General features: G+C 47.4%; 1 protein-coding gene across 1 annotated transcript in view; it reads right to left on the reverse strand.

The window, feature by feature from the left end:
- LOC141054879 (SCO-spondin-like) overlaps positions 1-25,630 on the reverse strand; it is a 463,576-nt gene that overhangs the window by 25,617 nt on the left and 412,329 nt on the right. Inside the window, exons 103-109 of the mRNA XM_073551763.1 lie at positions 22,210-22,425; positions 21,970-22,131; positions 21,770-21,886; positions 18,434-18,572; positions 18,148-18,350; positions 16,331-16,501; positions 3,518-3,645 (exon numbers count right to left, since the gene is read on the reverse strand). Of these exons, the coding sequence (XP_073407864.1) occupies positions 3,518-3,645; positions 16,331-16,501; positions 18,148-18,350; positions 18,434-18,572; positions 21,770-21,886; positions 21,970-22,131; positions 22,210-22,425 (1,136 nt within the window). The remainder of the gene's footprint in view (positions 1-3,517; positions 3,646-16,330; positions 16,502-18,147; positions 18,351-18,433; positions 18,573-21,769; positions 21,887-21,969; positions 22,132-22,209; positions 22,426-25,630) is intronic.

Below are 25,630 nucleotides of genomic sequence, written 5' to 3' on the forward strand. Positions count from 1 at the left end.
ACGCAAGACAGCCTCTGAGACTGCCTGGGCAGTGGCCATTGTAGCATTCGCAGCTGAGGTGGAGCTCTCGAGAGCCGCCAACCTGCCCTCCAGCTGCCGAATGTACTGCCGTAGCTGCTGCAGGTCCATTACTAGCCAGACCCTGGCGCTAGTATAATGTTAGGGACGGCGGAACGCACTAAATAAATAAATAATGATAAGCGCATTCACAGCCCGGGGTCCACCGTGCAGTAGGTGTTACACCGCTGCTAGATAATGGCAGACGCACAATAAAGTATGGCGGTATATTGCACACGGGTTGAACATCACCCGGTGTGCGCTGGGCGTACTCTGTTGATTCACAGAGGCCCCAAAGCAATAAACATAAATACCGAGCCAGTTGGACTCACAGGTCTCAGCAGAATGCACGCACAGTATATGGTCACAGGACTAGGACCCAAGACACAGGGTCAGTGTCCGTCTAGACCTACCGTGCGTGCGGCGTCACTACCGTGGACGCCGACAAGTGCTGCTGACTGCAGCGCGGCGACTGACACAGCCGCTATACGATAATGCGCAGGAGGGGCACACTGTCAGACGCTAGTTCTGTGGAGATATGGACTGTGGCCTGCAGAGAGCCACTGACTGGCGCTGACTCTATGACCAAGTCCCTATCCACACACGTAATATCAGAGGAAGGGGGATCTTAATGAGTCATTCGCAGGTTCATGCATCCGTCATCATTCACACAGTTAGAAACTAGAGTCTATACTAGCGCATAGCCGAGAGGCCATGCAAACCTTTTATAGCCTGGACCTTCCGGAAGCTTCCAGATCCCTGAGATGGACCAATCAGATCTGGAGAAGGACCTGTGCATGTGACTCCTGATCTCCAATGGGAGATCGTCCCGTGAGCATGCTCAGTGGAGCGACGGAAGGACAGCCTCTGGAGTGACTTGCTGCTGATCAGCCTGCGCTGCTATTCATGGCCCAGAGGTAGCAGCAACAGCGAGACCCACAGAGCTGGTCTGAGAAGAGCGTCGGGAATGACGGGGCTGCTAAGCAGGCTCCTCTGCGATCGAAGGAGAATGGGAGACCGCTGAATGCAAGGCTCTGGATCCCTGCTGTGCAGTTGCAGGAACCCGACGCCTAACATTAGTACACATACATTACATAGGCACAGTACACATATATACACAGTGCACACCAATATACACATACAGCGACATGGAAAAGTTTGCCCCCCCCGGCCAGAATTACTGTTATTGTTAACAGTTAAGCAAGTTGAAGATGAAATTATCTCTAAAAGGCCTAAAGTTACAGATGACACATTAATATTTTTTTTTGCTTAAAAAACAAAGGTGTTATTTTTTACATTTTAAAACCTACAAAAAGGAAAATGGGCCGATGCAAAAGTTTGAGCACACCTGGAGCTTTGTGAGCTCAGATAACTTTGACCAAAGTTTTAGACCTTAATTATTTTATGGCTTGTCCACTATCATCGTTAAGAAAGGCCAGGTGATGCAAATTTCCCAGCTTTATAAAAACCCAGCCTCCTCTAACCTTGTGCCAAAAACAGCAGTCATGGTTTCTTCTAAGCAGCTACCTAGCACTCTGAAAATGAAAATGGCGGAAGCCCAGAAAGGAGAAGGATATAAGAGAGTTTCCTGCCCCTTGGGGGGGTCAGCTGCTGTGCACCCGAGGTCTGTCCTGTTGTAGCTGTCAGAGACACCGCACTACACTCGCTCACAGAGACAGTGCGCGTGTCCTGCGTACAGAAACAGTGCTAAAAGATACCTGTGGAGCGGGGCAGCAGAGGTGACAATGCATGCTACAAACTATCGGTGTCAGGGTCCAGTCAGCGCCGGAAAGTAAAGAGGCACGGGACCTGCAGACACTGAAATTAGCAAGCTGGCACAGGACCTATGGTCATGTGACTGCAAGGGGGCGTGGCTTAGCGTCCTGCTTTCAGATATGACAGTACACCATACAACAACTCAGAGTCAGGGAAAACGGAGGTCACAGCAGTTCGGGCAAACGAGGCACAGGAGGGACAAACAGACGGGTGGTCAGACAAAGCCAAAGGTCATACACAAGATGGCAACGCGGTACCAAGGGGACGAGCAGAGAGAAGTCAGGTCACAAGCAGAGAGTCATACACAAGAGGTAGCGCAGTACAAGAGGGTCAGGCAGAACTCGTAACAGGGACAGAACCGGATCAAAACCAAACAAGCAACAAGTTATCAGGCACAAGGCACACGTACGCACAAGGTCAACTAACTCAGCCGAGGGCAGGAGTATAACTGACACCGGACCTAGGTCCAGTGAGCATTAAATAGCCGCCCTCTGCCAGGGAGAGGCGGAACAATTAATCCCCAGTCTGATCAGGACGGGCCAAAGCGAAACCCCGTCATGGATCATGATAGTAGCACCTAGTGTCCATCTGGAGCCAAGTCTAACCCCACCGTCGTGGGTTGTAGAAAGGAGTCAGGTATGCACCGAGTTACGCCTCTCCAAGCTCTCCTAGGACCATGGCACAGTGGTTCCACCACTCCTGTTACAGGTACTATTGTTCTACTGTTCAGAGACACCTGCTCAAAAATGGCCTTTATGGAAGAGTCTTCTTCCACCTGATGAAGACGGATCCTCCATTGAAACACGCTGTGGTTTAACCCCATCTCTCGTCTGAGTCTCTTTCCTGCGCTCCTAAGACCGTTTCCATTTTCTCATTGCTCCTATCCTCCATTGGAGGTTTTCGGCTGGAGCTGCGGTGGAGACCTGACATATTTGTCTGCCCCTGGGTTGCTTCCTAAGCGCTCCTCTATGACCGCTTATCACTGACTCTTGTTACACTTATGAGGGGCTTACACAGTGGTGCAGAGTTTATAAATGGCAACACCTTGTGGAAAGATATTAAGAAAATTAATTCCTTTTTGTTATTGGTATTTTATTCAATTCAGTGGTCCTTGTCATCCTCATTTTTATACTTTATTATATTTGTCTCCTCATATCACATTTAATTTTTTTTTTTTATTTTAGGTAAAGTACCCCTCTTTATCACCCCCTTACTTAGTTAAAAATAATAAAATATTTTTTTTTTCCATTTTTCCATTAGGGTTCGGGTTGGGCTAAAGTTAGTGTAATATGACTCAGATTTAAGTGTCCAAAAATAAAAAGTTTGAAAATTGCAAAATTTTCAAAATTTTTGCCATATTTCCGTTTTTTTTTTCATAAATAAACACAAGTCATATCGAAGAAATGTTACCACTATCATGAAGTACAATATGTCACGAGAAAATAATGTCAGGATCACCGGGATCCATGGAAGCTCCAGAGTTATCACCTCATAAAGGGACAGTGGTCAGAATTGTAAAGATTGGCCCGGTCACTAAGGGGTTAATGTGTCATCTGTAACTTTAGGCCTTTTAGATCATTTCATCTTCACAATAACAGTAATTTTTCCCAGGGGTACACAGACTTTTACATGCCACTGTATATACACCTATATACTCCAGAGCCCCCATATCCTCTTCTCCCACCTTTCCTGGGGGACAGGAGCAGCCGGGCTCACAGGCATCACTGATACACAGGCTCTCGGGTCGGAGGTCGGCACAGGTCCGGGGACAAGAACTGGCACAAGTGCTGAAGAGCTGATCGCCAGGGCAGCCTGGGGGGGAGGGTTATACACAAAGGACAAATAGATCATTATATACACTCACAGATGGGAGCAAAAGTCACAGGGAAGAAAACAAAGTGCAAAGACAATGCTGTAAAAGAAAGGATGACAAATAAAAACCCTTCTGTGTCTGAAGCTCCTGTCCACTTAGGAAGCAACACTGATTGACAATCAATGTCACATGCTGTTCTGCAAATGGAATAGACAACAGATGGAAATTATTGGCAATTATCAAGACACCCTCAATAAAGGAGTGGTTCAGCAGGTGGGGACCACAGACCACATCTCAGAACCAATGCTTTCTGGCTGATGTTTTGGTCACTTTTGAATGTTCGTTGTGCTTTCACACTCGTGGTAGCATGAGACGGACACTACAACCCACACAAGTGGCTCAGGTAGTGCAGCTCATCCAGGATGGCACATCAATGCGAGCTGTGGAAAGAAGGTTTACTGTGTCTGTCAGAGTAGTGTCCAGAGGCTGGAGGTGCTACCAGGAGACGTGGAGTGGGCCGTAGGTGGGCAACAACCCAGCAGCAGGACCACTACCTCCACCTTTGTGCAATGACATAGTTGTCATGGGAGATTTCAACTGTCCTGACATTTGTTGGGAATCTGTCTCAGGCAAAACTAACAGGTCAAGGAAATTCTTATCCTCTCTTGCTGACAACTTTATCTTCCAAAAGGTAGGGGAGAAAACAAGGGGAACTGCTACCTTGGATCTAATCCTTATAAACAGGGAGGAAATGGTTGAGGAGGTAAAAGTGGCTGGGACCCTAGGAGGTAGCGACCATGCTATTTTAGAATTTTGGATAACTAGAGGCGGAAGACCTGTGAAGACTCAGACGTCAAGGTTAGATTTCAGAAAGGCAGATTTTAAGGGATTCAGAAAGAGAATTGGAGGGATCCAATGGCTGGATATCCTTAAAGACAAAAATGTCCAGGAAGGATGGGAAATCTTGAAAAATGAAATTCTCAAAGCACAGTTGTTAACAATTCCGAAAAGAGGGAAGAATAGGAAGCATTTAAGGAAACCAGGATGGATGAACACAGAACTTAAGCACATGCTAAAAAGGAAGAAAAAAATGTTTATAAAATGGAAAGAGGGAGGCATATCTAAAGAAGAATATAATGCTGTCTGCAGAACCTGCAGGGCACAAATCAGATTAACTAAAGCTGACAATGAACTGAGGCTTGCAAGAGATGTCAAAAGCAATAATAAAGGATTTTGGGGATATGTCAAAAGTAAAAGAAAAGTCAAAGATGCTATAGGATTTTTACAGGATGAAAATGATGAAATGGTAAGACAGGATGTTGAGAAGGCCGAACTTTTAAGTTCCTATTTTGCATCTGTTTTCTCTCAGAAAGGAATTGTAACACCAACTGTTCTTCACTGTCCTATTAAGGGAATAGAAGAATCCAGGATATCTATAAACAGAAAGATAGTGAGGAAACACTTAGCTAACCTAAATGAATTCAAGTCTCCAGGTCCAGATGAATTACACCCCACAGTACTGAAGGAGATAGCAGAAGAAATTTTTGAACCCCTCTCCATAATCTTTGAAAATTCTTGGAGAACAGGAGAAGTCCCAGAAGACTGGAGAAGAACAAATGTTCCTATCTTCAAAAAGGGGAAGAAGGTGGACCCAGGCAACTATAGGCCGGTGAGTCTGACTTCTATACCAGGAAAGATCTTTGAACAAATTATTAAACAACATGTATGTCAGTACCTGGATAAGAATGAAGTGATTAAACAGAGTCAGCATGGGTTTGTAACTAATAAGTCATGTCAGACTGACTTAATTTCCTTCTATGACGGAATCACTGATTGGGTGGATCAAGGAAATGCTGTAGATATAGTATATCTTGACTTCAGCAAAGCATTTGACAAAGTCTCTCATACAATCCTTATTGAAAAAATGACTAAGTATGGAATGGACAAGGCAACTGTTAGGTGGATTCATAACTGGCTTAGTGATCGGACCCAGAGAGTGGTTGTAAATGGCTGCACATCCAGTTGGAAGAATGTCTCAAGTGGGGTACCACAGGGCTCTGTCCTGGGCCCTGTATTGTTCAACATCTTTATCAACGATTTAGATGAAGGAATTGAGGGTAAACTGATTAAATTTGCTGATGACACAAAGCTAGGAGGGATAGCTAATACTAGAATCATAGAATCATAGAATCGTAGAGTTGGAAGGGACCTCCTGGGCCATCTGGTCCAACCCCCTGCTCAAAGCAGGATTCGCTAAATCATCCCAGTCAGATGTCTGTCCAGCCTCTGTATAGAATCATAGAATCGTAGAGTTGGAAGGGACCTCCAACTAGAGAAGAGAGAGAGAGGATTCAAAAAGATATAAATAACCTGGAGAAGTGGGCAGCAACTAACAGAATGGTTTTTAACAGGGAAAAATGCAAAGTACTACATCTGGGCAATAAAAATGAAAAAAGCATACACAGAATGGGAGGAATAGGGCTAAGCAACAGCACATGTGAAAAAGACTTGGGTATACTAATAGATCACAGACTGAATATGAGTCAACAGTGTGATGCAGCAGCAAAAAAGGCAAATGCAATTCTAGGATGTATTAACAGAAGCATACAGTCTAGATCACGTGAAGTCATTATTTCCCTCTACTCCTCTTTGGTCAGACCTCATCTGGAATATTGTGTCCAGTTTTGGGCACCACATTTTAAAAAAGACATCAACAAACTGGAGCAAGTTCAGAAAAGAGCAACCAGAATGGTGACCGGTCTGCAAACCCTGTCTTATGAAGAAAGGTTGCAGGATTTGGGATTGTTTAGTTTGCAAAAGAGAAGACTGAGAGGAGACTTAATAGCTGTCTACAAATATCTAAAGGGCTGTCACATTGTAGAAGGATCAACTTTATTCTCATTTGCACAAGGAAAGACTAGAAGCAATGGGATGAAACTGAATGGGAGGAGACACAGATTAGATATTAGAAAAAACTTTTTGACAGTTAGAGTGATCAATGAGTGGAACAGGCTGCCACGAGAAGTGGTGAGTTCTCCTGCAATGGAAGTCTTCAAACAGAGGCTGGACAGACATCTGACTGAGATGATTTAGCGAGTCCTGCTTTGAGCAGGGGGTTGGACCAGATGGCCCAGGAGGTCCCTTCCAACTCTACGATTCTATGATTCTATGTCAGCCCTGGAAAATGACCTCCAGCAGGCCACAAATGTGCATGTGTCTGCACAAACTGAAACCGACTCAATGAGGATGGTCTGAGTGCTCGAAGTCCACAGATGGGGGTTGAGCTCACTCCCAACACCGTGCAGCCCTCCAAAGAAATGCCACCCCACACCATTACTGACCCACTGCCAAACCGGTCATGCTGAAGGATGTTGCAGGCAGTAGATCGCTCTCCACAGCGTCCCCAGACTCTGCCATGTCTGTCACATGTGCTCAGTGTGAATCTGCTTTCATCTGTATAAAGCACAGGGCGCCAGTGGTGAATTTGCCAATCCTGGTGTTCTGTGGCAAATGCCAAGCGTCCTGCACGGTGTTGGGCTGTGAGCACAACCCCCATCTGTGGACGTCGGGCACTCAGACCATCTTCATGGAGTCGGTTTCTAACCGTTTGTGCAGACACATACTACTCCACACTGATGAGGGGCAATACCCCGAAACAGCTGTCTGTGGATGGATACCATGTTTTGGCATAGGTGGTTTCCTTCATTGGAGACTGCCCTTCCCGTGGTTGTTCCTTCCCGGTGAAAGACCTGGCTAGTCATTGCTTGCGTTGAGAAACATGTGATGGTGTCTCCGCGACTGATTGATTTACATGTTTTTGCATATTTCCCATAAGGGATGGGGGCATTGCTCTAGAATCACTGCGTTGAGAAACATGTGATGGTGTCTCCGCAGTGTTGGATGTTGATCTCCATGAGGTCACTCATCCTCATTTTCGCAGTCTTTTACTAGGCATTGCTCCTACTAGCCAGTTTCCTACTCCACACTGATGAGGGGCAAATACCCCGAAACAGCTGTCTGTGGATGGATACCATGTTTTGGCATAGGTGGTTTCCTTCATTGGAGACTGCCCTTCCCGTGGTTGTTCCTTCCCGGTGAAAGACCTGGCTAGTCATTGCTTGCGTTGAGAAACATGTGATGGTGTCTCCGCGGCTGATTGATTTACATGTTTTTGCATATTTCCCATAAGGGATGGGGGCATTGCTCTAGAATCACTGCGTTGAGAAACATGTGATCGTGTCTCCGCAGTGTTGGATGTTGATCTCCATGAGGTCACTCATCCTCATTTTCACATGCACATTTGTGGCCTGCTGAAGGTCATTTTGCAGGGCTCTGGCAGTGCTCCTCCTGCTCCTCCTTGCACAAAGGCTGAGGTAGCGGTCCTGCCGCTGGGTTGTTGCCCTCCTACAGCCCCCTACACGCCTCCTGGTAGCACCTCCAGCCTCTGGACACTACTCTGACAGACACAGCAAACCTTCTTTCCACAGCTCGCATTGATGTGCCATCCTGGATGAGCTGCACTACCTGAGCCACTTGTGTGGGTTGTAGAGTCAGTCTCATGCTACCACGAGTGTGAAAGCACAGCCAGCATTCATAAGTGACCAAAACATCAGCCAGAAAGCATTGGTACTGAGATGTGGTCTGTGGTGCCCACCTGCAGAACCACTCCTTTATTGAGGGTGTCTTGATAATTGCCAATAATTTTCAACTGTTGTCTATTCCATTTGCACAGCAGCATGTGAAATTGATTGTCAATCAGTGTTGCTTCCTAAGTGGACAGTTTGATTTCACAGAAGTTTGATTCACTTGGAGTTATATTGTGTTGTTTAAGTGTTCCCTTTAATTGTTTTGGGCAGTGTGTATGTATATATATATATATATACACACACACATATACATACAAACACTGCACTATATATTGACCTGCAGGAGAAAACATATATAAAGAATAAATGCACACATACGGTATATATACTGCACAGCAAATATCCACTGCAATCTTGGGGAGGGGAGATAGTATATACTATACACTATATACAGAAGGTTAAGTATAAGTATTCAACACGTCACCAGGTTTCTAATAAATCTATTTGTAAAGGAGCTATTGTCATGAAATTCTTCCCAGATGTCGGCAACAGCCATCCAATCCACACAGGAAAGAAGTCACCAGAGATGTCCATAAATTATGTGTAATAATGATAAATGATACCAGGAAAAGTATTGAATGCATGAAGAGAGAGGAGCAAAAAGTCCCGGAAAGTCCTGACACCGTCTGAGATCTATCAGTAATTGCAAAGTAATCTTGTCACTTAGTGACCAGTAACATCAGCTGGTCCAACTGATGACCGATAAAAAGGAGTCTAGATACCAAGGTGCAACACAAGAAACATTGCATGATGGGTAACATCAGTGAGCAATCTCAAGACATTCATAACCTTATTGATGTAAAACATTCTGATGGCATTGCTTACAGAAAAATGTCTAAACTACCAAAATTTCCAATGAGTGCTGTCGGAGCCATAATCCATAAGTGGAAAGAACATAATTTCATCGTGGAGCTAGTTTCAGACAAGTGCATACGAAACAGGAATTTGGTGGGCAAAACAAAAGGCCGTCTCATCGTTTGCAGGTTTTTTAAAGTAATTTTTCAGCTTTTCTGGCTTGTGGTATTTGTTGCCAATTTATATACCGAATTCTTCAAAATGGCGCCTGCGACTCATGATTTTTCCTCTTAACTTTTATCTGACTTTTTTCTTTAGACTTTTTTGTGCAAAACTCATATGTTCCACCAAACTCTCAAAAAGGTAGACAGGTGCATCTGATCATATCCTGCAGATCAAGAACTTAATCCTGTCCTACCTGGCTCTGCTACAACAGATACTGTCACTGGCTACTCTAAGCTACCTGGATGAGGCAGAAAGAAGAAGCTGTCACCGGCGACACTGGAAGAAAGAGGAAACTAACGGACTGCACTACCTGGATGTGGCAGTAAGAGAAAGCCATGACCGTCTGCAACCAGATTCTTGAAGAGAATCCGTTATCTTTACTTTTTTGAATATAGGGACATTTACTTTTCTCCAATCTTCTGGGACTTCTCCTGTTCTCTGGGAAATTACAGAGATTCTGGCTAGTGGTTCTTTAATTTCCTCTGCTATCTCTTTCAGTTCCCTAGGATGTAATCCATCTGGACCAGGAGATTTCAATTCATATAAATTAGTTAAGTGTTCCCTCACCAGCTCTCTGTTTATAGATGGTGTGGATTATAACATGTGGCCATGGGCGCTGAGGTTACAGTTTGCACCGGAGGGAGCATGATAAACACTTAAAGTCTCCATGTCTGCACACTAAGACATCACCCCAACTGGTTCAAATCATAAGAAAAGTCATCTCCAATGTGCTCCATAGAAATTATGTGATTCTGTTTAAAAACGCGATGGAGCAAAACTGGAACATTTTAAGATTATAGATCAGGGGTGTCTTGAAGAGGAAGAATGATGTATCAGCTGAAAAGAACACCATGTCTACAATGAAGCATGGCAGCGGCTCGATGATGCCTACAGTGAAGCACAGTGGGGACTTGGTGATGCCTACAGTGAAGCAAAACGGGTTTGATAATGAATACAGTGAAACATAGATGGGGCTTGGTGATACCTACACTGAAGCATGGCGGGGGATCGGTGAAGCCTAACTGCAGGATGGCAGGGGCTTAGTGATGCCGACAGTGAATCGCCATTGGGCCTTGATTATGCACACAGTGAAGCATGGCAGGGGCATGATGATGCTTACAGTGCAGTATGGCTGGGGCTTGGTGATGTTTACAGTGAAGCACGGTGGGGGCTCAGTGGTGTAAGGGTATGGACTGAACTGTCATGTTACTGCCCCTGAAGACAACAACCGCATCATTTGTACAGTGTCATGCCGCTTTACATGTGTTGTGAAGTGGTAATGTAAGAACAGATAGTGATAGGCCTTATGAGAGCATAGGTGATCTGCATAGTATATGTCACAGTTAGATGTTTGGGACTAGCACATGATGGGAGGGGTTTATGGCTAGTAGAAAACTTTCTGATAGTGAGATGTTGAGAGATAGTTTGCTAAGGGACAAGGTGATGTTCAAGATGGGTTGATAGCACGAGAAGTACATATTGTTCTGGGATGTATGAGGCCCATACTCCCTGCAGACATTCCTGCAACGTTCGGAGCCTAAGTTTCCAAAACAGGTGCTATGGAGAGTATCACGATCTCCACACTGTTCTGGTCTGCTGTTACTATTGTGTGGAGGCTGTCAGGCTGTTTTGGTTGTGCTGGGTCTGTGCTGCAATCATCTGTGTTCACTTCCCTTGATTAGTCTTCTACTTAAGCATGATAACTCCTCCACCCAGTGTCAATCGTACACTTGCTGCTGCCTGTGTAAGACTGATCCCTCTGTGCTCTGAGCCTGACCCAGCCTGACTTTATTCCCTTCCCGGACTTAGACTCTTTGCCTGTGACCTGACTTCTCTGGTGTCTGCTCTATGTAAACTGTTTTGTCTCTGGTTTTCCTGACCTCGGCTCGTGAATTGGATGTCGTCTCTGACTACCCCTTGTTGTACTACGCCATTTCCTGGACCTGATCTCGGATTGTTTGACCTCCCGTTACTTATTCAGTAAGTAGTATATACTGTGTCCAGTTTTGGGCGCCACATTTTAAAAAAGACATCAACAAACTGGAGCAAGTTCAGAAAAGAGCGACCTGAATGGTGACCGGTCTGCAAACCCTGTCTTATGAGGAAAGGTTGCAGGATTTGGGAATGTTTAGTTTGCAGAAGAGAAGACTGAGAGGAGACTTAATAGCTGTCTACAAATATCTAAAGGGCTGTCACATTGTAGAAGGATCAACTTTATTCTCATTTGCACAAGGAAAGACTAGAAGCAATGGGATGAAACTGAATGGGAGGAGACACAGATTAGATATTAGAAAAAACTTTTTGACAGAGTGATCAATGAGTGGAACAAGCTGCCACGAGAGGAGGTGAGTTCTCCTTCAATGGAAGTCTTCAAACAGAGGCTGGACAGACATCTGACTGGGATGATTTAGCGAATCCTGCTTTGAGCAGGGGGTTGGACCAGATGGCCCAGGAGGTCCCCCTTCCAACTCTACGATTCTATGATATATTATTACTATCTGTTATTGTAGTCCTTCTCTCCACCTCTGGGACTAATATTTACAATAGTGACTCGCGTTACAGAGGGCACCTGAACCCCTTCCGTAGAGAGGAAGATGGACATGGAACTGCGCCAGGAATAGGTATCGGACCTTGAATATAATATGGGACTGAACGTGAAATCCCTGAGACTGACAGGATCACTGGATGTAGGAATAGTTCAGGAAGCACATAAAGTAAAGCGGGAAATGTACTACGATAAGGAAACAAAAAATGGAGGGAGCGGTGCCCAGTACTGTGTGATACAATCTGATGCACTTGAACTCTCCAGTAAACTTTTGAGTATTAAAACTAACTGGATGTCCCCTGAACTGTGTGTGGGGTTTCCTGTAACCGAAGACATGGAGACAGCTGAGGCCTGCTGCCTGCAAGTGAGAGTGACACACCCCACACATAACAGCAGACTGGGACTCGGACACGATTTTCATGTAAAGAACCAGGGAGTCATGGAGCAGCAGCTTGACCATGGCTACCGCTCTCTGGCACCTTACATGTCTACACTGAAGCACGTTGGGGATCGGTGATGTCTACACTAAAGCACATTGGAGTCTCAGTGATATCTGCAGTGAAGCATGGTGGGGGCTTCGTAATGTCCACAGTGAAGCATGGTGGAGTCTCAGTGATGTTGTTTATCTCAATGACATTCTTATATTTTCAGATTCCTTGGAGGAGCATCGCAGACATGTCCAGTTAGTCCTGGAAAGTCTACAGGAGAACCATCTCTATATCAAACTCAAAAAATATGAATTCAATCAAACCAAGACTCAATTTCTTGGATACACCATCTCCCCAGATGGTCTGAGCTTGGATCCCAGTAAAATCAGAGCGGTAATTGACTGGCCTACCCAAAGAAATTTACTGTAAAAGACGTCCAGCACTTTAGAGGATTCGCAAATTTCTACAGCAGATTCATTAAAAAGTTTAACCAAAGTGTTTTTCTGGTCTCCAGGGGTACGAGAGGCTTTTGACAAACTAATGACACTTTTTACTTCCGCCCCATTACTAGTCCATCCGAACCCTGAACTGCCCTTTGCTCTCAAAGTAGATGCTTCAGACTCTGTGGTGGGAGCTGTTTTAGCACAACGAGTTGGGGACAAGATGGTGCTTCATCCTTGTGCATTCCTTTCTCATACCATGTCAGCTGCAGAAAAGAACTATGACATTGGGAATAAGGAACTGTTAGCCATTAAAGTTGCCTTCTCTGAACGGAGAGATCTTTTGGAAAGGGCGAAGCATCCTGTGACTGTTCTTTCCGACCACAAAAATTTAGAATTTATCCATACAGCTGCTAAGAGGATGTCTACCAGACAAGCACGTTGGGCCTTATTTTTCTTCAGGTTTAATTTTATAATTTCTTATTGGCCTAGTTCAAGAAACGACAAGGCTGATGCTCTGTCCGGGATATTTACTTAGCCTGGACCTCAGGAGACGTGTAGCACTGGCTGTACCATTCTATGTCCCAAAATTTTTTTAGGTATACTGGACACTGAAGAATTTCTAACGAAGATTAAAGAGGATACCAAACTGACTTTTTTCTTAACCACCCTTTTAAAAACACTGATTTTTTTTTTTAAGGAGAAGTTTTGGATGCAGAACCACCAAATATATGTCCCCGAATCTGCTTGACTTGAAGTCTTCAAACTTGTCCATAATTGTAAACTTGTAGGACATCCTGGAGTAATGAAAACACAAGAACTACTACTTCGTTCTTCATGGTTTCCTAATTGTAGGAAAGATGTGAGAAAATGTTTCCTCCTGTTTAACATGTGCACGGAACAAGAAGCCACAATCTTCTCCTCTAGGACTACTTCAACCTCTTCCAGTTCCATCAAGGTCTTGGGGTTCAATCTCAATGGATTTTGTCGTGGACCTTCCTCCCTCAAAAGAAATGGCTGTTATCCTTGTTGTGATGGATCGGCTCACAAAGATGGCCCATTTTATTCCGACTACGACTAAAGGGATTCTTACCGCTGAACAAACCGCAGAATTAGTGGTCAAAGAGGTCTTCAGACTGCACGGAATTCCTGACAATGTCATTCCTGATAGAGGTGTTCAGTTTACATCAAGATTTTGGAAAAGCGTCTGCACAGCGTTAGGAGTTACCGTCAATTTGTCTACTGCCTTCCACCCACAATCCAATGGCCAGACTGAAAGAACTAACCAAACTCTCGAACAATACCTGCACTGTTTTATTTCTTATCTCCAGGATGACTGGGTGGATTATCTTCCAACAGCAGAATTTGCTCTCCAAGCGCAGTTCTACATCCCAAACCCATTTTTTGCTAACTATGGCTTACATCCGGGATTTATTCCTAATCTTCCATTGAATACTTTGGTTCCTGCTGTTACAAACAGACTTAGGTCAGGTACACACTTGCGTTAGGCAAGAGTGCTGAGAGCTGCGTACTTCCTCCCTTATGCCCCGCCTACTTCCACACATCTTCTCTTAAGCTCCGCCTAGTTACGCATGCGTCCTGCGTACCTGTCTTTAACATTGGGTATGCAGGGACATGCGTTGTATGTGGATGTGTCCGCATGCGGCGTTTTGACGTGCCCGCCGACAGCACAGAAATGGAACATGTTGCGTTCCCGTACGGTCAGCGGGCACGTCAAAACGCCACATGCGGACGCATCCACATACAACGCATGTCCCTGCGTACCCAATGTTAAATATAGGTACGCAGGACGCATGCGGAACTAGGCGGAGCTTAAGAGAAAATGTGCGGAAGTAGGGGGGGCTTAAGGGAGGAAGGATGCAGCCCTCCGCATTCTTTCCAAACGCAAGTGTGTACTTAGCCTTACAAAGTTGCGGAAAGCTCAGGAAGAACTAACTAAGATGTTACAAAAGGCCCAAGAAGATTACAAAGAAGCAGCAGATAAACATGACAAAGCCCCTCCTACCCTTCAGGTTGGTGACAAAGTTTGGCTTTCTACAAAAAATCTGAAGAGAAAAATACCGTCTTCTAAACTTAGTCAAAAAATTCATAGGACCTTTTCAAATTTCTGTACAAATTAACCCAGTTGCTTTCTGTTTAAAATTTCCTAACAGCCTGAAAATACATCCTGTATTCCATGTGTCTTTGTGGAAACCATTCAGTGAGAACTCGTTTCCAGGAAGAACTTAGCCCCCTCCTCCACCAGAAAATTTCCATGGTGAAGAAGAGTACATTCTAGATAAAATTCTAGACTCCAGAAGGTTTAGAGGAAGATTGCAATATTTGGTGCAATGGAGGGATTACCGCCAAGAAGATAAGTCTTGGAAGCCAGAGGGCAATGTCCATGCAACCAGGCTTACAAGAGCCTTTCACCAGAGACGCCAGCGCCTGAAATGTCCAGAGGCCATCCTGGTACTGTCAGGATTCAAACCTAGCAGCTCTTGTGCACCAGACTGCAGGTCTTCCCTCTGTGCTATTCATCTTGCTGGACAGTTCTGTGCTAACCCAGATGCTAGTTCCTGTCTTTTTTCTGATTGTCTCCACCCTGAGTTCCTGATTGGCTCCACCCTGATTGTACACCCTATTTAAACCTGGCATTGCACTTTCTTCCTTGCAAAATTATTGAGCTACCAGTCTTTAGTCAAGCTTTCTTTCACCTGCTCCTTCATTCCAAGATTATACTGCTGCTTCTGTGTACTGACCCATGGCTATTCCTGACTACGCTACATGCTGATCCTTTAACTACATTGCTTCTCCTGCGTACCAACCTTTTGACTATTCTTGACTACGCTACCTGCCGGTTCTGACACTAATGGTTGCAATACCACTACTCCAACCCAGGCCAGTCCATAACACCACCCTCTATATGCTCTCACCCCTCTATGTATGTTTTCTCCTCTATATACTGTATGCTCTCACCTCTATGTACGCTCTCCGCTCTATATACCTATATACGTTCTCCCCTCTATGTACGCTATCATCTCTATACGCTCTCCCCTATATAAATTCTCCCCTCTATGTACGCTCTCCCCTCTATGTACGCTCTCTCCTCTATATGCGCTCTCCCCTCTATATACACTCTCCCATCTATGCATGCTCTCCCTGCTATATATGTTCTCCCCTCTATGTATGTTATCTGCTCTATATACTTTCTTCCCTCTATATACCCTCTCCCCAGAATATACGTTCTTCCCTCTATACGCCGTCCCCTCTATACACGCTCTCCCGTCTATGCACGCTCTACCCTCTATATATGCTCTCCCGTCTATATACGTTATTCCCTCTATATACGCTCTCCCCACAATATACGTTCTTCCTTCTATACGCTTTCTCCTCTATATACACCGTCCCTTCTATACACGTTCTCCCGTCTATGTACGCTCTCCCCCCTCTGTGTACGCACTCCCCTCTCTGTACTGTATACCAGGTGTCTGGGCCATGACTCACTTTCACCCCATCGTCACACCATCTTTTGCCCCCCAGGTACATGTACTCCAGATGTCACAGATACAGCGGAGGGGGACATTGTGGAGCATCACTCATACCTGGGGTGCAGTTGTGGGAGTTACAGGTGCGGTGGAGGCTCAGGGCTGCAGGGCAGGGTCGTCCACCAGGATCCGCAGCAACCAGGACTGTTCGCGTCCTCTCTGATGTTCCTCCGCCACAGCTGACGCTGCAGTTACTCCACTCCGACCAGTCACTGAGCACACAGTCCACTGAGGAAATACAAGGTTATAGCAGGAAGAAGTCAGCAAACAGAAACAAGCATAGTACTGGGCACAACATACACAGCCCCAGAGGAGTATAGCACCAGGCACAACGTACACAGCCCCAGAGGAGTATAGCACCGGGCACAACGTACACAGCCCCAGAGGAGTATAGCACCGGGCACAACGTACACAGCCCCAGAAGAGTATAGCATCGGGCACAATGTACACAGCCCCAGAGGAGTATAGCACCGGGCACAATGTACACAGCCCCAGAGGAGTATAGCACCGGGCACAACGTACACAGCCCCAGAGGAGTATAGCACCGGGCACAACGTACACAGCCCCAGAGGAGCATAGCACCGGGCACAATGTCCACAGCCCCAGAGGAGCATAGCACCGGGCACTACGTACACAGCCCCAGAGGAGCATAGCACCGGGCACATCGTACACAGCCCCAGAGGAGCATAGCACCGGGCACAACGTACACAGCCCCAGAGGAGCATAGCACCGGGCACAACGTACACAGCCCCAGAGGAGCATAGCACCGGGCACAATGTACACAGCCCTAGTGGAGTATAGCACCGGGCACAACGTACACAGCCCCAGAGGAGCATAGCACCGGGCACATCGTACACAGCCCCAGAGGAGCATAGCACCGGGCACAATGTACACAGCCCTAGTGGAGTATAGCACCGGGCACAACGTACACAGCCCCAGAGGAGCATAGCACCGGGCACAACGTACACAGCCCCAGAGGAGCATAGCACCGGGCACAATGTACACAGCCCTAGTGGAGTATAGCACCGGGCACAACGTACACAGCCCCAGAGGAGCATAGCACCAGGCACATCGTACACAGCCCCAGAGGAGCATAGCACCGGGCACAACGTACACAGCCCCAGAGGAGCATAGCACCGGGCACAATGTACACAGCCCTAGTGGAGTATAGCACCAGGTATATCGTACACAGCCCCAGTGGAGTATAGCATTGGGCACATCGTACACAGCCCCAGTGGAGTATAGCACCGGGCACAAAGTACACAGCCCCAGAGGAGTATAGCACCGGGCACAACGTACACAGCCCCAGAGGAGCATAGCACCGGGCACAATGTACACAGCCCCAGAGGAGCATAGCACCGGGCACACGTACACAGCCCCAGAGGAGCATAGCACCGGGCACATCGTACACAGCCCCAGAGGAGCATAGCACCGGGCACAACGTACACAGCCCCAGAGGAGCATAGCACCGGGCACAACGTAAACAGCCCCAGAGGAGCATAGCACCGGGCACAACGTACACAGCCCCAGAGGAGCATAGCACCGGGCACAATGTACACAGCCCTAGTGGAGTATAGCACCGGGTATATCGTACACAGACCCAGTGGAGTATAGCATTGGGCACATCGTACACAGCCCCAGTGGAGTATAGCACCGGGCACAATGTACACAGCCCCAGAGGAGCATAGCACCGGGCACAATGTACACAGCCCTAGTGGAGTATAGCACCAGGTATATCGTACACAGACCCAGTGGAGTATAGCATTGGGCACATCGTACACAGCCCCAGTGGAGTATAGCACCGGGCACAACGTACACAGCCTCAGTGGAACAATGTACAGGCCTGGAGGACATGTAGAGGAGGAGATGATTACCTGGACATACTGAGCTGTTACATTCCTCTTCTTCGTGAGTCTCACTACCACAGGTGACTCCTCCTGGATCGCCTTCTGTACAGGTTCGATTCCTCCACCGGTAGCCACCACCACATGTAACAGAGCAGGGGCTCCAGTCAGCCCAGGGTTCATACACAGGGCACATTTCCTCCGTGCAGGAGAAGGTCCCATTCACACAGGTGCTGAGGAGCGAGTATTGGGTGAATGGAGAGCATACCTCAGAACTCAGGCATGTCACGTGAGCGGCTGCTCACCAGTCACCTACCAGTTATTACAGCTGAGGAGCACCGTGTCTCCAGGCTCATACTCCACCGTGGTGTCTGATGTGGGCAAACCACAGCGACAGTCCATTATGGGCACACACCTCTTATCCTGCAGGAGCCAGCCATCTGGACAGCGACAACCTGACCCCATGAAATAAGGAAGAAAGTGATGGAGACGATGATCACCAGCACAGGGGTCTGATACGTCCTTACATATTGGGAGGGGCCTTAAATATTGGGTGGGGCCTTAAATATTGGATGCCGCCTTACATGTTGGGTAGTGCCTTGTATATTGGGTGGGGCTTTGTATATTGGGAGGGACCTTACATATTCATTGGCGAGTTGTACATTAGTTGTTCCTTGTATATTGGGTGGCACCTTACATATTGGGTAATGCCTTACATATGCGCCTTACATATTGGGTGGTGCCTTATATATTGGGTGGAGCCTTGTATATTGGGTGTCACTTTACATATTGGATGGAGCCTTGTTTATTGGGTGGAGCCTTGTATATTGGGTGGAACCTTACATATTGAGTGTCGCCTTGTCTATTGGGTAGCACCCTACATATGCGCCTTACATATTGGGTGTCTCCTTGTATATTGGGTGGCGCCTTGTTTATTGGGTGGGGCCTTGTTTATTGGGCGGCGCCTTGTATATTGGGTGGAGCTTTACATATTGGGTGTCGCCTTGTATATAGGGTGGCGCCTTGTTCATTGGGTGGAGCCTTGTATAATGGGTGTTGCCTTGTTTATTGGGTGGAGCCCTGTATATTGGGTGGCGCCTTGTATATTGGGCGGAGCTTTATATTTTGGGTGCTGCCTTGTATATTGGGTGGCGCCTTCTTTATTGGGTGGAGCCTTGTATATTGGGTGTCTCCTTGTATATTTGGTGGAGCCTTACATATTAGGTGTCGCCTTGTATATTTGGTGGCGCCTTACATATTGTGTGTCTCCTTGTATATTGGGTAGCGCCTTGTATATTGGGTGTCGCCTTACATATTGGGTGTCTCCTTACATATTTGGTGGAGCCTTACATATTAGGCATCACCTTGAATATTTAGTGGCGCCTTACATATTGGGTGTCTCCTTGTATATTGGGTAGCGCCTTGTATATTGGGAGGGGCCTTGACTATTGGGAGGGGTCTTGAATATTCAGTGGCGAGTTGTATATTGGTTAGTCCTTGTATATTTGGTGGCGCCTTAAATATTGGACGCTGCTTTACATATTGGATGGTGCCTTGTATATTGTGTGGTGCCTTGTATATTGTGTGGTGCCTTACATACTGAATGGCGCCTTATATATTGGGTGGTGCCTTTTATATTGTGTGGTGCCTTACATATTGGGTGGCACCTTACATATTGGGTGGGGCCTTGTATATTGGGAGGGGCCTTGTATATTCGGTGGCGAGTTGTATATTAGTTGGTCCTTGTATATTGGGTGGCGCCTTACATATTGGGTGGTGCCTTGTATAGAGGGGTGTTGCCTTGTATGTTGGGTGGCGCCTTACATATTGGGTGTCTCCTTGTATATTGTGGTGTCTCCTTGTATATTGGGTAGCGCCTTACATATTGGGTGTCGCCTTGTACATTGGGTAGCACTTTATATATTGGGTGGCGCCTTACATATTGGGTAGTGCCTTACATATGCGCCTTATATATTGGGTGAAGCTTTACTTATTGGGTGGTGCCTTGTATATTGGGTGGAGCCTTACATATTGAGTGTTGCCGTGTATATTGGGTATCACCTTGTCTATTGGGTAGCACCCTACATATGCGCCTTACATATTGGGTGTCTCCTTGTATATTGGGCGGCGCCTTGTATATTGGGCGGAGCTTTATATTTTGGGTGTCGCCTTGTATATTGGGTGTCGCCTTGTATATTTGGTGGAGCCTTACACATTAGGTGTCACCTTGTATATTTGGTGGCGCCTTACATATTGGGTGTCTCCTTGTATATTGGGTAGCGCCTTGTATATTGGGTGGGGCCTTGTATATTGGGAGGGGGCTTGACAATTGGGAGGGGTCTTGAATATTCAGTGGCGAGTTGTATATTGGTTAGTCCTTGTATATTTGTTGGCGCCTTAAATATTGGACGCCGCTTTACATATTGGATGGTGCCTTGTATATTGTGTGGTGCCTTGTATATTGTGTGGTGCCTTACATACTGAATGGCGCCTTGTATATTGTGTGGTGCCTTACATACTGAAAGACGCCTTGTATATTGTGTGGTGCCTTACATATTGGGTGGCGCCTTACATATTGGGTGGGGCCTTGTATATTCGGTGGCGAGTTGTATATTAGTTGGTCCTTGTTTATTGGGTGGCGCCTTACATATTGGGTGCGCCTTGTATATAGGGGTGTTGCCTTGTATATTGGGTGGCGCCTTACATATTGGGTGTCTCCTTGTACCTTGGGTAGCACTTTATATATTGGGTGGCGCCTTACATATTGTGTAGCGCCTTACATATGCGCCTTACATATTTGGTGTCACCTTGTATATTGGGTAGCGCCTTACATATTGGGTGTCTCCTTGTATATTGGGTAGCGCCTTACATATTGAGTATTGCCTTGTATATTGGGTAGCGCCTTAAATATTGGGTGTCTCCTTGTATATTGGGTGGCGCCTTCCTTGTATATTGGGTAGCCTTACATATTGGGTGTCGCCTTGTATATTGGGTGTCGCCTTGTATATTGGGTGGTGCCTTACATATTGGGTAGCGCCTTACATAGGGGGCCTTAGATATTGGGTGTCTCCTTGTATATTGGGTGTCTCCTTGTATATTGGGTAGCGCCTTGTATATTGGGTGGCGCCTTACATATTGGGTGTCTCCTTGTATATTGGGTGGCGCCTTACATATTGGGTAGCGTCTTACATATGCGCCTTAGATATTAGGTGTCTCCTTGTATATTGGGTAGCGCCTTACATATTGGGTGTCTCCTTGTATATTGGGTAGCGCCTTACATATTGAGTATTGCCTTGTATATTGGGTAGCGCCTTAAATATTGGGTGTCTCCTTGTATATTGGGTGGCGCCTTCCTTGTATATTGGGTAGCCTTACATATTGGGTGTCGCCTTGTATATTGGGTGTCGCCTTGTATATTGGGTGGTGCCTTACATATTGGGTAGCGCCTTACATAGGGGGCCTTAGATATTGGGTGTCTCCTTGTATATTGGGTGTCTCCTTGTATATTGGGTAGCGCCTTGTATATTGGGTGGCGCCTTACATATTGGGTGTCTCCTTGTATATTGGGTGGCGCCTTACATATTGGGTAGCGTCTTACATATGCGCCTTAGATATTAGGTGTCTCCTTGTATATTGGGTGGCTGTTTCCTACCTGTACGGCACTCGCCCTGCAGACACTCCACATGGTCCCACAGGTCGGCACAGGCGCGTGGACACTGGTTGGCACATGAATTCTTAAACGCCTTCCCCCGGTCCTCACAATTCTCCCCTACAGTTCGGGGTACAGAGTCGTTAGCAGGGGGCATCCAGCAGCAAGTCAGTAGAATGCCATCTTTGCACCCCAGCACTTACCTGGACAGGCTGCTGTGTTACAGCTCTCAGACTGGAATCGCGGTCCTGGACACCCTGTGCTGTCTACAGGGTGGTGGATATGACGCCATCGAGAGCGGAAGCCGCCACTGCAGGGCTCCCGGCAGGGGCTCCAATCCCCCCACTGACTCCAGACACACAGATCTGTGATGTAGAGAGGGGTGTTGTATTACTGCGAACTACCACAATCATGGCCATGTGTGAGGATGTTGGGGTGCGTACAGTTACAGATATCCGGGCACAGTCTCTCCTCTGTCATCTCCCCCAGACACTGCAGGGACACTCCGCTCCACGGGAAGCCGCTTTGGACACTGAGACACAAGCGATGTCTCTGTTGAACCGAGACAAGAGTGGGGGTCCCGCTGGTGTGATTGTGAGGAGATGGGATGCAGGGGCTACACGAGGACCACTCTGACCACTCACTGAGGGCTGCTTCACCTGCGGGGACAGGACCAAGAAGACATGAACACGGGGCAAGACATGTGCAATGTCTGAGGCCTTCCGGCCCCTGTATAAACCGGGGATGACTCTCACATAGAAATCTGAGGAAAACTGCACCCGAACCCCACACTGATCCATCAGCCCCCCGTTAGATACCCCACACTGATCCATCAGCCCCCCATTAGATACCCCACACTGATCCATCAGCCCCCCATTAGTTATCCCACACTGATCCATCAGCCCTCCATTAGATACCACACACTGATCCATCAGCCCCCCATTAGATACCACACACTGGTCCATCAGCCCCCCATTAGTTACCCCACACTGATCCATCAGCCCCCCATTAGATACCCCACATTGATCCATCAGCCCTTCATTAGTTACCCCACACTGATCCATCAGCCCCCCATTAGATACCCTACACTGATCCATCAGCCCTTCATTATAGTTACCCCACACTGATCCTTCAGCCCCCATTACAGTTACCCCACACTGATCCATCAGCCCCCATTACAGTTACCCCACACTGATCCATCAGCCCCCATTATAGTTACTCCACACTGATCCATCAGCCCTCCATTAGATACCCCACACTGATCCATCAGCCCCTCATTATAGATACCCCACACTGATCCATCAGCCCCTCATTATAGATACCCCACACTGATCCATCAGCCCCTCATTATAGATACCCCACACTGATCCATCAGCCCCTCATTATAGTTACCAAACACTGACCCATCAGCCCCTCATTATAGATACCCCACACTGATCCATCAGCCCCTCATTATAGTTACCAAACACTGATCCATCAGCCCCTCATTATAGATACCCCACACTGATCCATCAGCGCCCCATTAGTTACCCCACACTGATCCAGCAGCCCCTCATTATAGTTACCAAACACTGACCCATCAGCCCCCCATTAGATACCCCACACTGATCCATCAGCCCCCTATTAGATACCCCACACTGATCCATCAGCCCCCCATTAGTTACCCCACACTGATCCATCAGCCCCTCATTATAGTTAACCCATGCTGATCCATCAGCCTCAATTACAGTTACCCCACACTGATCTGTCTGTCCCCCAGTACTGAACCCCATAATGGTTTGTCTTCCCCCATTACTGTACCCAATACTCATCTGTCTGCCTCATGTTTGGGGAATTTGTCTTTGGAGAACAGAACAAATATATTGAAATACTGAGAGGAATAAATGGGAATGTGGATGGATCTGAGTTGTGGGAGTTGTGTACACTTATCAGGGTGCGGCCATTGAGTGGTGGGTGCCGTGTACATTTATCAGGGTGCGGGTGGTGTACAAGTATCAAGGTGGGGCCATTGAGTGGTGGGTGTGGTATACATTCATCAGGGTGGTGTTAGGCATCTAGTTTCTGCGTCTGCTCTGCAGGAATCCAGAGCCTCACATTCTGCAGTCTCCTGCTGTCTATCTACTGCGGAGGAGATTGCTTTGCAGCAGACCGCTCCAGAGACCAAGTTCCTCTGTGCTCCTACTGGGCATGCTCACGAGGCGATCTCCCATTGGAGATCGGGAGTCATGTGCCCAGGTTCTGCTCCAGATCTCATTGGTCCATCTCGGAGATCTGGAAGGTCCTGCACGGCTATAAAAAGCATGCATGACCGTTCGGCCATGTGCTAGTATAGACTTTTCAAGCTAAATGTGTGAATGGTGACGGATGTGTGACTCTGGGGACTGACTCATTTGAAACCCCTTCCCTCTGATATTATGCATGTGGATAGGGTATTAGTGCAGCAGTCAGCGCCAGTCAGTGGCTAGCCTTAGGCCACTGTGCGCACCGCTACGCTAGCGTCCGACATTGCGCTTGCTTTCTGGCTTTGTCATCGAGCGGCAGTGTCCTATGCAGCGCTGCAGTTGCAGCCCTCCTTGGCGTCCGCAGTAGCGACGCCGCACACACGGTAGGTCTAGACGGACGCAGCTCCTCTGCCTTGGGTCCTGCTCCTGTGACCAGATACTGTGTGTGCATTTCCCTGTGGTCTGTGACACTAACAGGCTCAGCGTTTTTGTATGTATATGTTGCGGCGCCTCTGTGTGTGAACAGAGCCCGCTTTGCGCACTTCGGGTGAAGTCTAACCCATGCGTATAATATCGCCATATTGCTCCTCTGTCATTACCTAGCAGTGGTGTAACACCTACTGCACGGTGGACCCCGAGCGGCGAACGCACTTTATTATTTATTTTTATTTAGTGCGTTCCGCCATTCCTAGCAGGTGGAGCCGTTGAGTGGTGGGAGTAGTGTGCACTTATCAGGGTGGGGCCACTGAATGGTGGGCATGGTGTACAAGTATTATGGTGAGGTCATTGAGTGGTGGGTGTGGTGTACACTCATCAGGGTGGGGCCATTGAGTAGTGGGTGTGTTGTACATGGTATACAAATATCAGGGTGGGGCCATTGAGTGGTGGGCGCGGTGTGCACTTATCTGGGTGGGGCCATTGAGTGGTGGGCGCGGTGTGCACTTTTCTGGGTGGGGCCATTGAGTGGTGGGCATGGTGTACACTCATCAGGGTGGGGCCATTGAGTGGTGGGCATTGTGTACACTCATCAGGGTGGGGCCATTGAGTGGTGGGCGCGGTGTGCACTTATCTGGGTGGGCCATTGAGTGGTGGGCGCGGTGTGCACTTATCTGGGTGGGGCCATTGAGTGGTGGGCGTGGTGTGCACTTATCTGGGTGGGGCCATTGAGTGGTGGGCGCGGTGTGCACTTATCTGGGTGTGGCCATTGAGTAGTGGGCGCGGTGTGCACTTATCTGGGTGGGGCCATTGAGTGGTGGGCATGGTGTACACTCATCAGGGTGGGGCCATTGTGTGGTGGGCATGGTGTACACTCATCAGGGTGGGGCCACTGAGTGGTGGGCGTGGTGTACACTCATCAGGGTGGGGCCATTGAGTGGTGGGCGTGGTGTACACTCATCAGGGTGGGGCCATTGAGTGGTGGGCGTGGTGTACATGTTAGGAATCTGGGTCATTCTATGCTTATGCAGCAACCCAGATTCTCACATTTGTCTCCAGAGGCTAAGTCCTTTTTCCCTGCTTCTGAGCACGCTCACAGGACTAGCTCTCATTGGAGTTCAGGAGTCAGGTGCTCAGGTCCTGCTCCTGATTTGAATGGTTATGCTCGGGGCTCTGGAGATTTCCGGCAGGTCCCGTACGCTATAAA

The sequence above is a fragment of the Dendrobates tinctorius genome, unplaced genomic scaffold (genome assembly GCF_039654945.1).
Source record: "Dendrobates tinctorius isolate UK_male_01 unplaced genomic scaffold, ASM3965494v1 ptg000179l, whole genome shotgun sequence".
In the NCBI taxonomy this organism is placed as follows: Eukaryota; Metazoa; Chordata; class Amphibia; order Anura; family Dendrobatidae; genus Dendrobates; species Dendrobates tinctorius.